Raw genomic sequence first — 12,445 nt, 5'->3', positions numbered from 1 at the left:
AATGCATGCTGGTCCTTGGGAGAGAGCCAACACACTTACGGGCTCTCGGCTCTGCTCTCGCAGTCTGAGGAGAGGAGAGCTGCTTTTATATGTACTGCATCACAAAGAATAACATTTTCTAAACCTCATCCTCAGGTTTCATGGAATTCCCATCAAATGAAATCAACCAGGGTGTGTCCAGGTTATTGGATAAAGGCTTGAAACTGAAATACCCAAACCAATACAGGACATTTCCAATAAAACAGAGCTGCAAAACAAAACATGATACCCAAAGCCTGAGACCTCATATCAACATAGATAAAGGTAATTTGTCCCAAATTATGAAAAGGACAAGGCTCTTTTTATATTCTTAAACAGCCCAAACGTGAGCCAATATAAAACATACAAAATACTGCTCTGACATATTGCTTTCATCTAGAGAATGGCTATGTAAGCTGTCTGATGACAGAAAAGATGTTGTCTTCAGTAAGGGGACATTCTCCGTCCCCAGTGCATATGTCCATTAAGCTTCTCAACACTCGCAAGTCATTCAATATAGATGTAACTGATGGCCATGAGGGTTGTGCAATAGGTCACCATTGTCAGTAGGTCTGTCTGCGTATATGTGTGAACTGTGCATATGTACATACGTTGTGTGTTAATATGTAAATGTGTTTTACTGTGTAAGATTTATTTTGTAACTCTTCTGTAGAACCACACGACGGAGCCCAAAGAAAATGTCCTTACGGGGACAATAAAGTACATCGTATAAGAAAACGGAATATATTGTAGAGGCTACAATAGGAAGAGGGAGAGCTTCTGACCTTCATTCCAATCACAAAGAAAAAACTATTGTTTAAACATTATGAGAAGTTTGGATTGAAGTACAGAAATAGTATGTCTACTAGTAAAAGTTACCATGTTATCACTTTATACTTTTTATTTAAAACATTTTCAAAATAAATCTGTAATACACCCATCAATCATTCAATTACTGATATCCAATCAATATAACTCCATCATGAGACACGTTATAAAGAAAGCAACCCTGGGCTGAGCAGGACAGAGCACAGATAAAGTAGCAGAGCCAAAAACAGTGGGACACAAAAGACACCCAGCCTTATCAGCAAAACAAAGAATAATCTGTCCCCCTCTGAGAGAACAACGGCTGGAGTGGACAAAAAGTATGTGCCTGCGCGAATGCATTTGTTTGCAATGAGTCCTATTTGCACATTCGAAAAACACACGTTGAAAACCGTTTTTTAATGACAGAAAGGCTAGATTAGCAGTGCACTTAGGAACGCATGGCACGACAAAGGACCTGGGATGCAGTAACCACATTTGTCGACAACTTTTAAAGATTCTTCTACGCTCTCAGCCATGTAAGAGGGATAAGAAGGCTAAAGGCAGAAACCAGAGTCCAAGAACATGTCAGCTTTAAAAATGTGTTCATACAAACTAATCCGCATCTGCAAATTTCTTAATTTCTTCCCTGCTAAACTTTTTGAATATGTTCTTGACTTGAGGAATTAGGAAGGGTGTGCAGTTTATACAGAGTTAGACAACACTGCTCCTGGCAAGTAGGTCACCAGACAGGGCTGAGGAGTCAACCCGGAGGAAATCCAGCTTAAAGCAAAACATTTGACTAAAACTGCTGCAAAAACATGGGAAATATAAGAGGCACTGTGAGTTAAGGAAAAATCGGTTGGCAACAAACACATCTTTAACCAAATGATCTTAAGAGGTCTGGGATCTTAACTACCACACTAGCTATCAATACAGCCTTTCACTATTTCATTTTTAGTCCCTCGCTGCTTTCATATTTAAGCAGATGAAGAAGTAGAACCACATTGTAAAGTCAGTGCTATTATGGTATATATACTATGACACAGTGAGACATTAGTATTAACTGATTTTGTAAAACTATTGATAAAAACACAATTCCAGTGAACCCAGCTTGCTCAGAAATGATTCCTCGTCCCTATGGCTACTTTCCATTCGCAGTGAGTTAATATAATTGTTACACTCAGTTCACCTAGTACAGATTAAGAGCCTGCAAGCCTGGCTTTGGGTTGAATACTCTGCAACCAAAACAAGAGTGAAAAGATCACATAGGCTACCTGTCGTCCCAATCAAGAATACACCTTTGATTACATTTTGCAGTCACTATGTCACAGCAAGGAACATAGCCATTATAACATCATGACAGCACTAGCCACACCTAGCAGAGTTGTTACAGTAGCAGCTCTGTGAAGCTTGACTTTAAGGCGCAGCAGAAATTTAAAAAAACGTCAGCATGCCAACAGGTTCCCAAAAACAAAGTGGGAGTTGCACCCTGATGCTGACGGAGCAGGAGCTGTATGCTTGGTTGTTGATCTTGAAAAAGGCCTCCGCAAAGTCTACTGAAAGAAGAGATGCATATGGATTGTGCAACCGTTTCCGTCTGTTTCAAGTGTTCAGCACCTCATCCAACCGCTCGCTCTAGCTACAAAAAAAGATATATGCAATTAAGGCTGCAAGGAACGACATTAGTATTGTAAGCATTACATCATAAACCTAAGTAGAGATGTCCCGATTCGATCACGTGATCGGGGATCGGAGCCGATCACGTGATTTTCAAAAGATCGGAATCGGGAGAAAAAGAATCGGGGATCGGCATTTCTTTTTTTCTTTTTTTTAATAAATACTTTTATTTATTTTTTATATTCAATGTTACAAAAAAAAAATGACCATGTTCAAATCTTAAAGCCATCCAGCCTTAGTTTTGGTTTCAAATTACACAACATCATGTATGTGTTGCTTCTTTGGGGCTTGTTTTCATAGACCTGGTTGCTTATTTCTCTCAAATCTGGCAACAGAGTGGGCAGGGCGCAGTGTCTAATTGTAGCAGTAAGCTAACGAGTACTGACAAGCTTGATTTTGTTTTGATCCAATGCTGCACAACTGAACTGATCCAATGCTGCTGTGAAAAAAAGAAGCTATATCCATGTTGGATAGAATATTCAATTTAAATTAAAAAAAAATAACCTTAAGGGACAACTTGAATGCTTTTTTTCTTTTTTTTCTCTTAACGCATTGCATAAAGATCGGATCGGGAAAAATCGGTATCGGCAAATTGTCAAAATCAAATGATTGGAATCGGATCGGGAGCAAAAAAAGGTGATCGGGACATCCCTAAACCTAAGTACTGGACAAACTGCAATTATGACCTGATGATCGTGCTGGAAGAAGCGTTCAACAACAATTCATCCTGAGGGTCGGTAAATGTGTGTACAAAATGCCATGGCAATCCATCTTACAGTTGTCAAGATGTTAAACTAAAAGCCAAAATGTCAACCTAACTGTGCTGGTGCAGAAAAAGTCAGGGGGTCACTGGTGTCAGTAAGATTCATCCTCTGGGGATCATAAATGTCTGTGCAACAATCCATCAAAGAGTTGTCGAGATATTTCAGTCCGGATCAAACAACAGACCAACATTTACTCAGCAAAAACAAGACGGGGGGAAGCCTGGATGAATACAATATTCTGGCCTATTCAGTATATCTGAATAGTCTTTATCATATTATACAGTCAACACACGTTCTAGTTTCTGACTCTGCAGTTAACCGTTTCCTATTCTTTAAGATACAAACTAGATACTGTCAAAAATAGAAACATAGTGAGACACGCGAGCCTGGAGCAAAAGAGAACAATATCTCGGTATATAATGCTCAGAGTAGTAATAAGAAACATTTATCAAACACCACATGACCAGATCCAGACTGTATACTGTATTTGGACCTAGCCTGGACTGAATGAGCCCATTGACAGAGAGAAATGTGGTTGAATGTCCTCATTTAGCTACAGTACAGTAGGATACACTGTATTTGAAATCACACACACACACACACACACACACACACACACACACACACACACACACACACACACACACACACACACACACACACACACACACACACACACACACACACACACACACACACACACACACACACACACACACACACACACACACACACACACACACACACACACACACACACACACACACACACACACACACACACACACACACACACACACACACACACACACACACACACACACACACACACACACACAGCTAGAGGCACTGCAGTATATGTCCCAACAACATCAGTGTTATTTTCTAACATTATGGCAACATTATTATAATTATGAGTTTAAAGATACATGAGGTGTACCATGTAATACGGTAGTTTGTTGGGAAACTGCTTGACATTCACTTTTTGTTTTCTTTTATCTAGAAACGTATTTGGTTGTATAATCTGCTCTTCTAATGTAGTCCATTACTGTGGTAATGCACAGCAAACTGTTTCGCTGCTTCAAATGAGAAGCTTTTTTATCAGCAACACTGGAGGGCTTTTTTTTTAGCAGCCACAGGTATTGTTGACATGTTTGGTTAGTGACCCTATGTAACCTACTTCTCTGATCGAATCGGATGTACATCAAGATATAGAAATGTTTTTGTTATATTGTTTTGAAGCAAGAATGGAATGAAAAATATGCAGCCACCTGGTAAGATAAGAACATGTAAAACATAATGAAGCCCATTTGGAACCTTCAATTGATGTCATAGTTTATCAGTTGTATCCATCTTGTTGGTGTATGGAATCTTGGTACTTGTATAGCTCATTATATTATATTATTATTATATTTAATCGGGTGTGTTTCAAACCAAATTGCCCCTCTGGGACATTCAATCCAAACAAGAAATGTGCGATCAGAACTGCATCATGAGTTTTTGCTGTGTTCGAGAAGAATTAAGTTGCAGCAACATTTTCTTACAACACCGCAGCAACACACCGGTTTGAGCAGGCCAATCTTTTTAAACGCCATCTAAAGACACATCTTTCTAGATTAGCTTTTTATTAGCAACCCCCCACTTTAAATGTTCTTTTAGTCTTTATTATTTACCTACCTTTATATTGTTTTATAGGTCTTAATCTTTTTATTTTGTACTTCTGTTGTACCTATATGTTCACTTTGTTTTATGGGGTTAAATATTTAATATTGTTGCATCAACTCAGTTGTCTTGTGTCTTACCTGTCAGAGAGAATGTCTTGTGGTTTGTTTTTAACTTGTGATGTCATTTTGTAAAGCACGTTGAGCTGCATGTGTTGTATGAAAAGTGCTATATAAATAAAGCTTTATTACAATATGGGAGGGTATGGGAGAGCAGAGGAACTTTTACAAGCCTTATAGTATACATCTTTTTTTGTTCTTATCGAAAAACAAAAATAAATGAACAAATGGTAGCCCACTATGAAAGCATTAAGAGCTGCAGCTCACCCGGTGCCTTGCCACCCCATACTTCTTCGTGGATGGCTTGCCATTGTGAATACAAATGTGAATGTCAAAGCAAATATGCAAGGTGGACTGACTGAGTAGGCAATGAAGAGCCCTCTGGTTGCTCTACATCTCCTGTTTGTTTTGCCACTGGCCTTAGAAGAGTACTTGAGTGGCCTCCTGTTCTCAAGTAGCCCTGCCTTGAGATTTAATCATCTTTTGTCATGCAAACATTTGATTTTGTCGAACAAGGAGACTCTCTCTGTGTTGTCTTCCTGTTGGGCAGGGTTCCATATTCAATGCAATAAGGCTTTCACTAAGTGCGTCTCTGTTTGACTGTGTACTGAGACACATTTTGTTATTTAATTGAAATAAAAAAATGAAACTGTAATTGTGTGATTGTAGCCTTGGACACAAGAAAATCAAACAATTTAGGAGTCACAAATCAAAAAGAGATAGAATAATTCGTTTTTGCTTCTTTAAGAAAGCATTGGACGTAAAACTCTAAAGCAAGGTGTCATTAAAGTAAAAGATCATGTTATTTCCTTCTTATGGGATCCACAAACAACTTTGATACATTTTGAACAAAAACCTTTCCACCATCTGTAGTCTTAATTACTTGAAAAATAAATAATATCTCAAAGGATTTTTACCTGGTTATATGAAGGTAAACAAAATGACATTTCTAAATCAGCTGACCAGAGAATGCGCACTGCATATCTCGCCTACTCGGATTAAATAAACAATGTCAGTCTTTCCACGTGGTTGTTTTTTAACAAATGCATTCTTCTAATGTTTCTATGTGACGCTGCAAAACACAGCAACATTGTTCATGATGCCTGAATGGTCAGCGTGATTTAATAGTTTATGAGGAGACAGCCACTGTGAGCTACCGAGCAGACTGTGAGCAAACACCGATACATATACAGTACTAGCTACAGGATATCTCATGTGACTTACAACAGAGCAGATCCAAAGAATTGTAAATAAAAGGATATGAAAGCTCAGTGTTGCAATGTCATGGTCACATCTGACTTTTCTGCTGCCAAGTGGCAGTATCCAGTCAAAATAAGTCATGTCGTTAAAAAAAAGGTTACATAACTGACACAAAGTTAAACAAAAACCACTTACACATAACTAATCAAATTAAGTGGCAGCTCCTTTAATATTTGATGTCAAAATGACTGAGCATGCTGCGTCAGAGAAATAGCAACAGACAGAGAACAGAGCGGCTGCGTTTCCTTCAGTGAATTCCAGGAGGATGCAGGGGGCAGAGTGTGTTACAGATCACTCACTGATGTATAGCAATCACACACTGACCTATCCGAATGCCAAAGACTTTCAACTCCACCAATAAACAGAAAACATTTTTTTTGCTCGATATACTACTATGAAATGGCTAAGGGAGTCGTACACATGCAAATGATTGGAATGTATTGATTAGAAAAGACAAATGGGGAAGCCGCTAAGGGGCAGCTAATGAGGTAGACAGATCTATAATGAGCGCTTAACACTTAATGATAGAGCCAGTAAAAGCTCTTTTTTGTCAACACACCGGTAACTGTTTCCCCCCCAAAAGCCACAAGGGGCAACAATGATCCCATTCTATACAAACCTCAAAGAGCAACAGCAAGGTGGGTTTTATGCTTTATGAGATCTTATTACAAGAATAAGACTAACTAATTGTATTGGCATATGAAGGTTTAGATGATAGTCCCATCTCAGGTCACAAAACAGCGCTGTCCCCCACTCAGTAAATGAGACAGTCACAAACAGAAGTTATGCCACAAAGCAAAATGCTAGCGTAACACCATAAAAGCTAACTCCCAACTTAACAAGTTTAGTCAGCTTGCAATCACAGCAGTATCACAACACCGGTAACAGCCTAAATCCAGTTGACCCTCTGGAAGTCGCTGTACTCAGCTAGCTAAAGACAATGCTGAGGTGCATACCAAGCATATCAATTTAACAATGTGTATGCATTATCAATATCATGATTAACGGTCCAGAAAATCTTCAGGAAATTCTTACTAAACTAGTTCTATGACTGTTTCCAAAGTTTCTTTAGCATCACTGCTCATAAGGTATGTGTATTCATTTCCCTGCACACACACATTTGGGACATGTGGCTACTGCACAACAATCACCCCCCCCCAACACGGCCCACCTTATCTATAATAACAGTCTCCACTTGAGGTAAGCTAAAGGTATTTCAGACTCCAACATACGCACACAAAAATATAGGTACAAAAAACTAAAGGCAGTCAGGCATGCAGTTGCATTGGGACACCTGTTCACCTTTGGGTCACTAAAAAGCTCTTTGCTGACAGCGTGTCGACTCTGCAGTGCCCTGTAAAGTCTTGGGCTACATAGCAACACAAGTACCTACTGTCAACATTCACATCCATCGTACCTTCAGCTCTGTCTGAGTAAGACCTTCCCTCTAACCTGCACCATACCTTCTTTATCTCTCTGTTGTTTATCTACACATAATGCCTTGCCATTACTGTACAGAACATACCCCTAAATGATTCATTTTCAAGCAGAAGCAGCCGTCTGCTAAGGTCCATTCAATGAAAGAAAGCCCCGAAAAGGACATCTGAGACATACAACCACAAAAAAAGCTGTTGTGATAAACATGATAGCATTCCCGAGCAAACGGCACAGACACAGAATCTGCACAGTCATCACACAGGGAGACAGAAAACACAGTCACAATCACACACATGAGAACAGTGTGTTGTACAGAGGTTAAGCTGTTCTACATGTTATAAGGATATATATTCTTACCCTCCATAGGCTCCAAAAGTGAAACTCCTCTTTCTCTGCGGCATGCCGGCTAATGGATAGCGGTGAGTCAGTCAACTCAGGGCTGAATGGAGCCAGCACTTGTGTCACTTACGCTGACTAAGCATGTGTGTGTGTGTGTGTGTGTGTGTGTGTGTGTGTGTGTGTGTGTGTGTGTGTGTGTGTGTGTGTGTGTGTGTGTGTGTGTGTGTGTGTGTGTGTGTGTGTGTGTGTGTGTGTGTGTGTGTGTGTGTGTGTGTGTGTGTGTGTGCGTGTGTGAACATGTGTGTGTGAACATGTGTGTTGTTATGCTTTGCCTGCTGTCTGGGTTCCACTCCCGCAGCCTCGGCTATCGTGCCCTGCCTCTTCCTTGCTCACACGCCCCCTCCTTCACAAGCAGGGGGAGAAACAGCAAGAGGATGAGGGGGGGGGGCGGGAGGGGAGGGGGCTGCTGCTGACCATACCAGTCTCCCAGGGAACCAGGAGTGAAGTGGCAGCCTTTTCACACACAGCTACATCCTCTCTCTAATGTGTTTACATCACTGAGAACCAACAAGCAGGGTTTTTTTTAATATTCTAAATAAACTGTAATACCTGAAACCAGACAACACAGATGGCGCAACGTCAAAACATATACTTGATTCTTTTTTTCTTTTTTTTTTAAAATGGCAAAACAGATAGCAGTTCTTGGCATTGTAAGAGTTTGCTTAGAACAAGTCTTGCAACACTCCCTCTCTGTGTCCCTTCAAGGCAGCCGGTTAAACAAGCTAGAACTCAAACAGTTTATCATTCATCACAAAAGTCCTAATTGCAGGGCCTTGCCCAACACCCACTCCTGCATACTGTAGGTAACGACCTCAGTGAACACGTTTCTAATCTGTCCATCCCTCTCTGTATTCTTTGTTTTTTAAGCCAATTGCCTCTCACAAAACGTAGCACAGAGTTGTCCTGCCTTATTGCCAGACGAATTGATAGAATTTAGTATATGTCTGGACACAGAGAGCCTTCTATAGCAGGCTGATGAGTTTGATAAAGTGACAACATTAAGGCTGCCATGGATGATTGAATAAAGAGGAATAGCAGTCTGGAGCATCAGCCAGCTATCTGATAAACGTTCACTTCCCAAACATTTGCACTATGTCGGATGAGACACACTCAGTGTTACTCAGGACAGAGCAAGATGTGTCGGATGGGTAAGGCAAACATTTCAAGTGCCTCTAAATCATGAATAAATACAATCTCATGATCCATGATTTCATCTCCCCAAGGACTAATGATGTCCTCATCACGTTAACTGCAAAACACTCATAGTTACCGAGCACTTAGTTAATTAATGCGCCCACCAAATAAGCACCATCATGCTGATACAGAGTTACGTCATTTCTCCAGTACCTCCTCCGTCCTATGAGACTGCAGTTTTCTAATTACTATTCACCACAGGACCACAGAACCAGCGTCCTTGGATGACCTTTCTTTGGTCATGGACCTCACTTTGTCTCTTGTCCTTGTTGTCTTTTATCTGACCAGACGGATTTTTAGTGTGCAGAGACTTCATCGATCAGAGTGATTATTGATTTAAATTACATTCTTTACTAGGGCTGCTCGATTATGACAAAAATCATAATCTCGATTATTTGGGTCAATAATTGATATCACGATTATTAAAAACGATTATCCATTTACTTTGAAAAAATTCATTTATTGAAAAAAGACATTTGAACAGTATGTTTTTAACACTTGATTACCCTGAACTTTAAGTATAATTCAACCGAAAAACCGATAAAAAATAAAATAAAAAATAATAATAATCGTTTTATTTCGATTACGTGGTTTTCGTAATCGTTCCAAGCCAAAATCGTAATTGCAATTAAAATACGATTAATTGAGCAGCCGTATTATTTAAGATCTGTTTTTATCCATACACTGGGCTCTAAGAATGCAAATGTCTGTCCTTTAGTCTGTCCAACATTATTTGAGAGGATTCAAGAATCTATAGGGTGAATAAACGCGAGTTCCCAGAGGACGAAGCCTATGACTTTGGTGATCGCTGACTGTTCCTCTATTGATACCATGAGGTTGAAATGTTTGGTTTTGAGTTAAATGTCTCAACAACTATTGCGTTCATATTCATGCATAAAAAGGGTAGTAAAAAAACAATTACAATAGTAAATACAATTCTGTATGAAGTTGCCACTTTTGTAATTGTGAACATGTTTTCAAACAATAGTTTCTACCTTATCCAACATGAGACGAAATCAAACCAGCTCAGTTACTTTCAACTGAAACAATCAGAAACCACTTGTTTTTATCCCAAAAAAAAGCCATCTGATCTTTCTTTCATCGTTGGCACAGCGACTGCCCGACTTTATTTGAGTGCCACTCTATCGATTCAATGTCTCGGTCTTGGGTGCTAGCTCCAATCCCGTCTGTCTGCTTCTCCGACAATTCAATTAGCTAAAGCAGTCGTGGCGTGTGCGAGGCATCTGAATGGCTGCAGCCCAGAAAGAGGCCTTTAATCACATCACCTCGGGAAAATGCCCTCTCTATGCTCTGGCTCCTCTTTTGTCTCAAAGGAAGTGGACAGGCAGGAAGACCCTTAAGAGGACAAAATAAATGGAGATCTCTCCCTGATATCCACGTCGTCAGACCCCCAGAAACGACTGATACTGCAACACCAACAAAACACAGACAAAAACAAACGTAGTTATTCCTCTGTCTTAGTTATATACACGCTATCATTTCTACAGGTGTAAACATATGCCCCCTCCTACTTGAATCTGTGTGTGGGCAGCTATACCATCCCATGAACTTATTAGTTTATTTCCAGTGTAAAAAAGGGTAGCAGCTAACTTAGTCAAATGTAGAGGCAGTTGTAGAGTTGGTGTAAAACAAAGAGAAAGGAGTGGAAAGAAACGAGGCAAAGAAGATTTACCCCATTTTGCTTTCATGGGGCAGGAAATGTGCTTCTGAGGAATACATGTGCGTTAGGGCTGCACCATATATATCGTGTCGTGACGATAATCACGATATGCGCATGCGGGATATTCACATCGCAGGACGTGCAAAATTGACGTGCGATATTAAGATGGCAAATTAACTCAAACACGTCATGTTACAATTATTTTGCTGCTTACTACAAAAGGAAAACTCGCGCGGCTCTCATGTTAGGGGTACTTGAGTGAGTGACATGCAGGCTCTGCATGCACAGCAAACCACCAATCACAAACAAATCTCCAAAGCAAACGGACCCCGTGATTAAAGGTAAAACCACTGAATAAAGTAGTTTCCTGTGTTTCTCCAGGGCAGTTCGGCGCTGCTAACCGAGCTAGCTCAGCTTGTTGCTCTGGTAACTTAAGATCCAAACGTCCGTGACTAAAATCCTTCATCCGGTTAAATATAGTTAAAAAAATACCAATTGTATAGCATTAAAGTTCAAGAAAGGATGGTTTGCGGACAAAAAAAAAAGCTATTTCCTTCAACTCCTGTATTTTTTCATATCGCAATATATATATCGCAGGGGGGGAAAAATCACAATGGGAGTTTTTTCCAATATCGTGCAGCCCTAATGTGCGTAGAGCCGGTCTACAGAGAAGCAGACACTGATTAAACAGGCAGTGTTGGCAAAGTCATTGTTAAGGAGGTGCATCGTAATTTATCAAACAGTTCTTCTCCAAAGAAATCACATTTTCAATGGGTCGGAGGTTAAATGTGTTTATGGCTGGAAAAACATCATAAATCAACTGCGATACAAAGCATTTGGAGGTGCAGGGCAAAGTATGGCTCTGCTGGCTAAACAAAAGCATTATTTGAATACAAAACAATTCAGCTTCATGCTCTGTTTATTCTCATTAATATTACATTGTTGTCTACCTAGCCACTTACTGGTTTCAATGCAGGGCAAATAACATCAATACAAATGCTGCTGTTGGAGGTTTAGGGCACTCTCCACTAAAACTTATTAAGCAGAGAAATCCTTTAGTTTTGGAGCATAATCTCTTTTGTCAGAATATTGCTGTATGCTCAAACCACTATTAAAAATAGCACCCAATCTTTTAAATGATCAACTTTGTATCTGATAGAGGTTATTGTAGGTATATCCAGGTTGAAGAGGCTGATGTTTTAGTTTGGAAAGGTCCTCTACCCAAAAGAAAGTATATACTCAGCTGGTGAAAAGCCCCTTAACGAACCGAGTAAATCCACAGTATTTGAACTCTATCGTCATGAACGCACTGCCTATGGGTTGTGTATGTATTCTAAATATTTTCCACATCCTCAGCTGAACAAGGGCTCCACATGCACTTGTATTTGGAGAGGGTGAGTTTGCAGAAAAAGGGGTGCCATGCAAATA

At 39.9% G+C, this 12,445-nt stretch overlaps 1 protein-coding gene across 7 annotated transcripts in view; it reads right to left on the bottom strand.

Moving 5' to 3' along the window:
* rap1gapa (RAP1 GTPase activating protein a) overlaps positions 1–8,334 on the bottom strand; it is a 48,123-nt gene extending 39,789 nt beyond the window's left edge. For 2 of the 7 annotated variants that reach the window (XM_079675656.1, XM_079675655.1), the window contains exon 1: positions 8,101–8,333. In XM_079675656.1, coding sequence (XP_079531782.1) covers positions 8,101–8,144 — 44 coding nt within the window. In that variant the 5' untranslated portion in view covers positions 8,145–8,333. Of the gene's footprint in view, positions 1–8,100 lie in introns of all 7 variants that reach the window. The other 5 variants (XM_079675654.1, XM_079675650.1, XM_079675659.1 and 2 more) reach the window with 5 other exon arrangements.
* Positions 8,335–12,445: the final 4,111 nt, after the last annotated feature.

This window comes from Notothenia rossii (genome assembly GCF_949606895.1).
Source record: "Notothenia rossii genome assembly, chromosome: 4".
NCBI lineage: Eukaryota > Metazoa > Chordata > Actinopteri > Perciformes > Nototheniidae > Notothenia > Notothenia rossii.
Note: the sequence above shows the minus strand (reverse complement) of the source record. Positions and strands in the feature narration are given on the sequence as shown.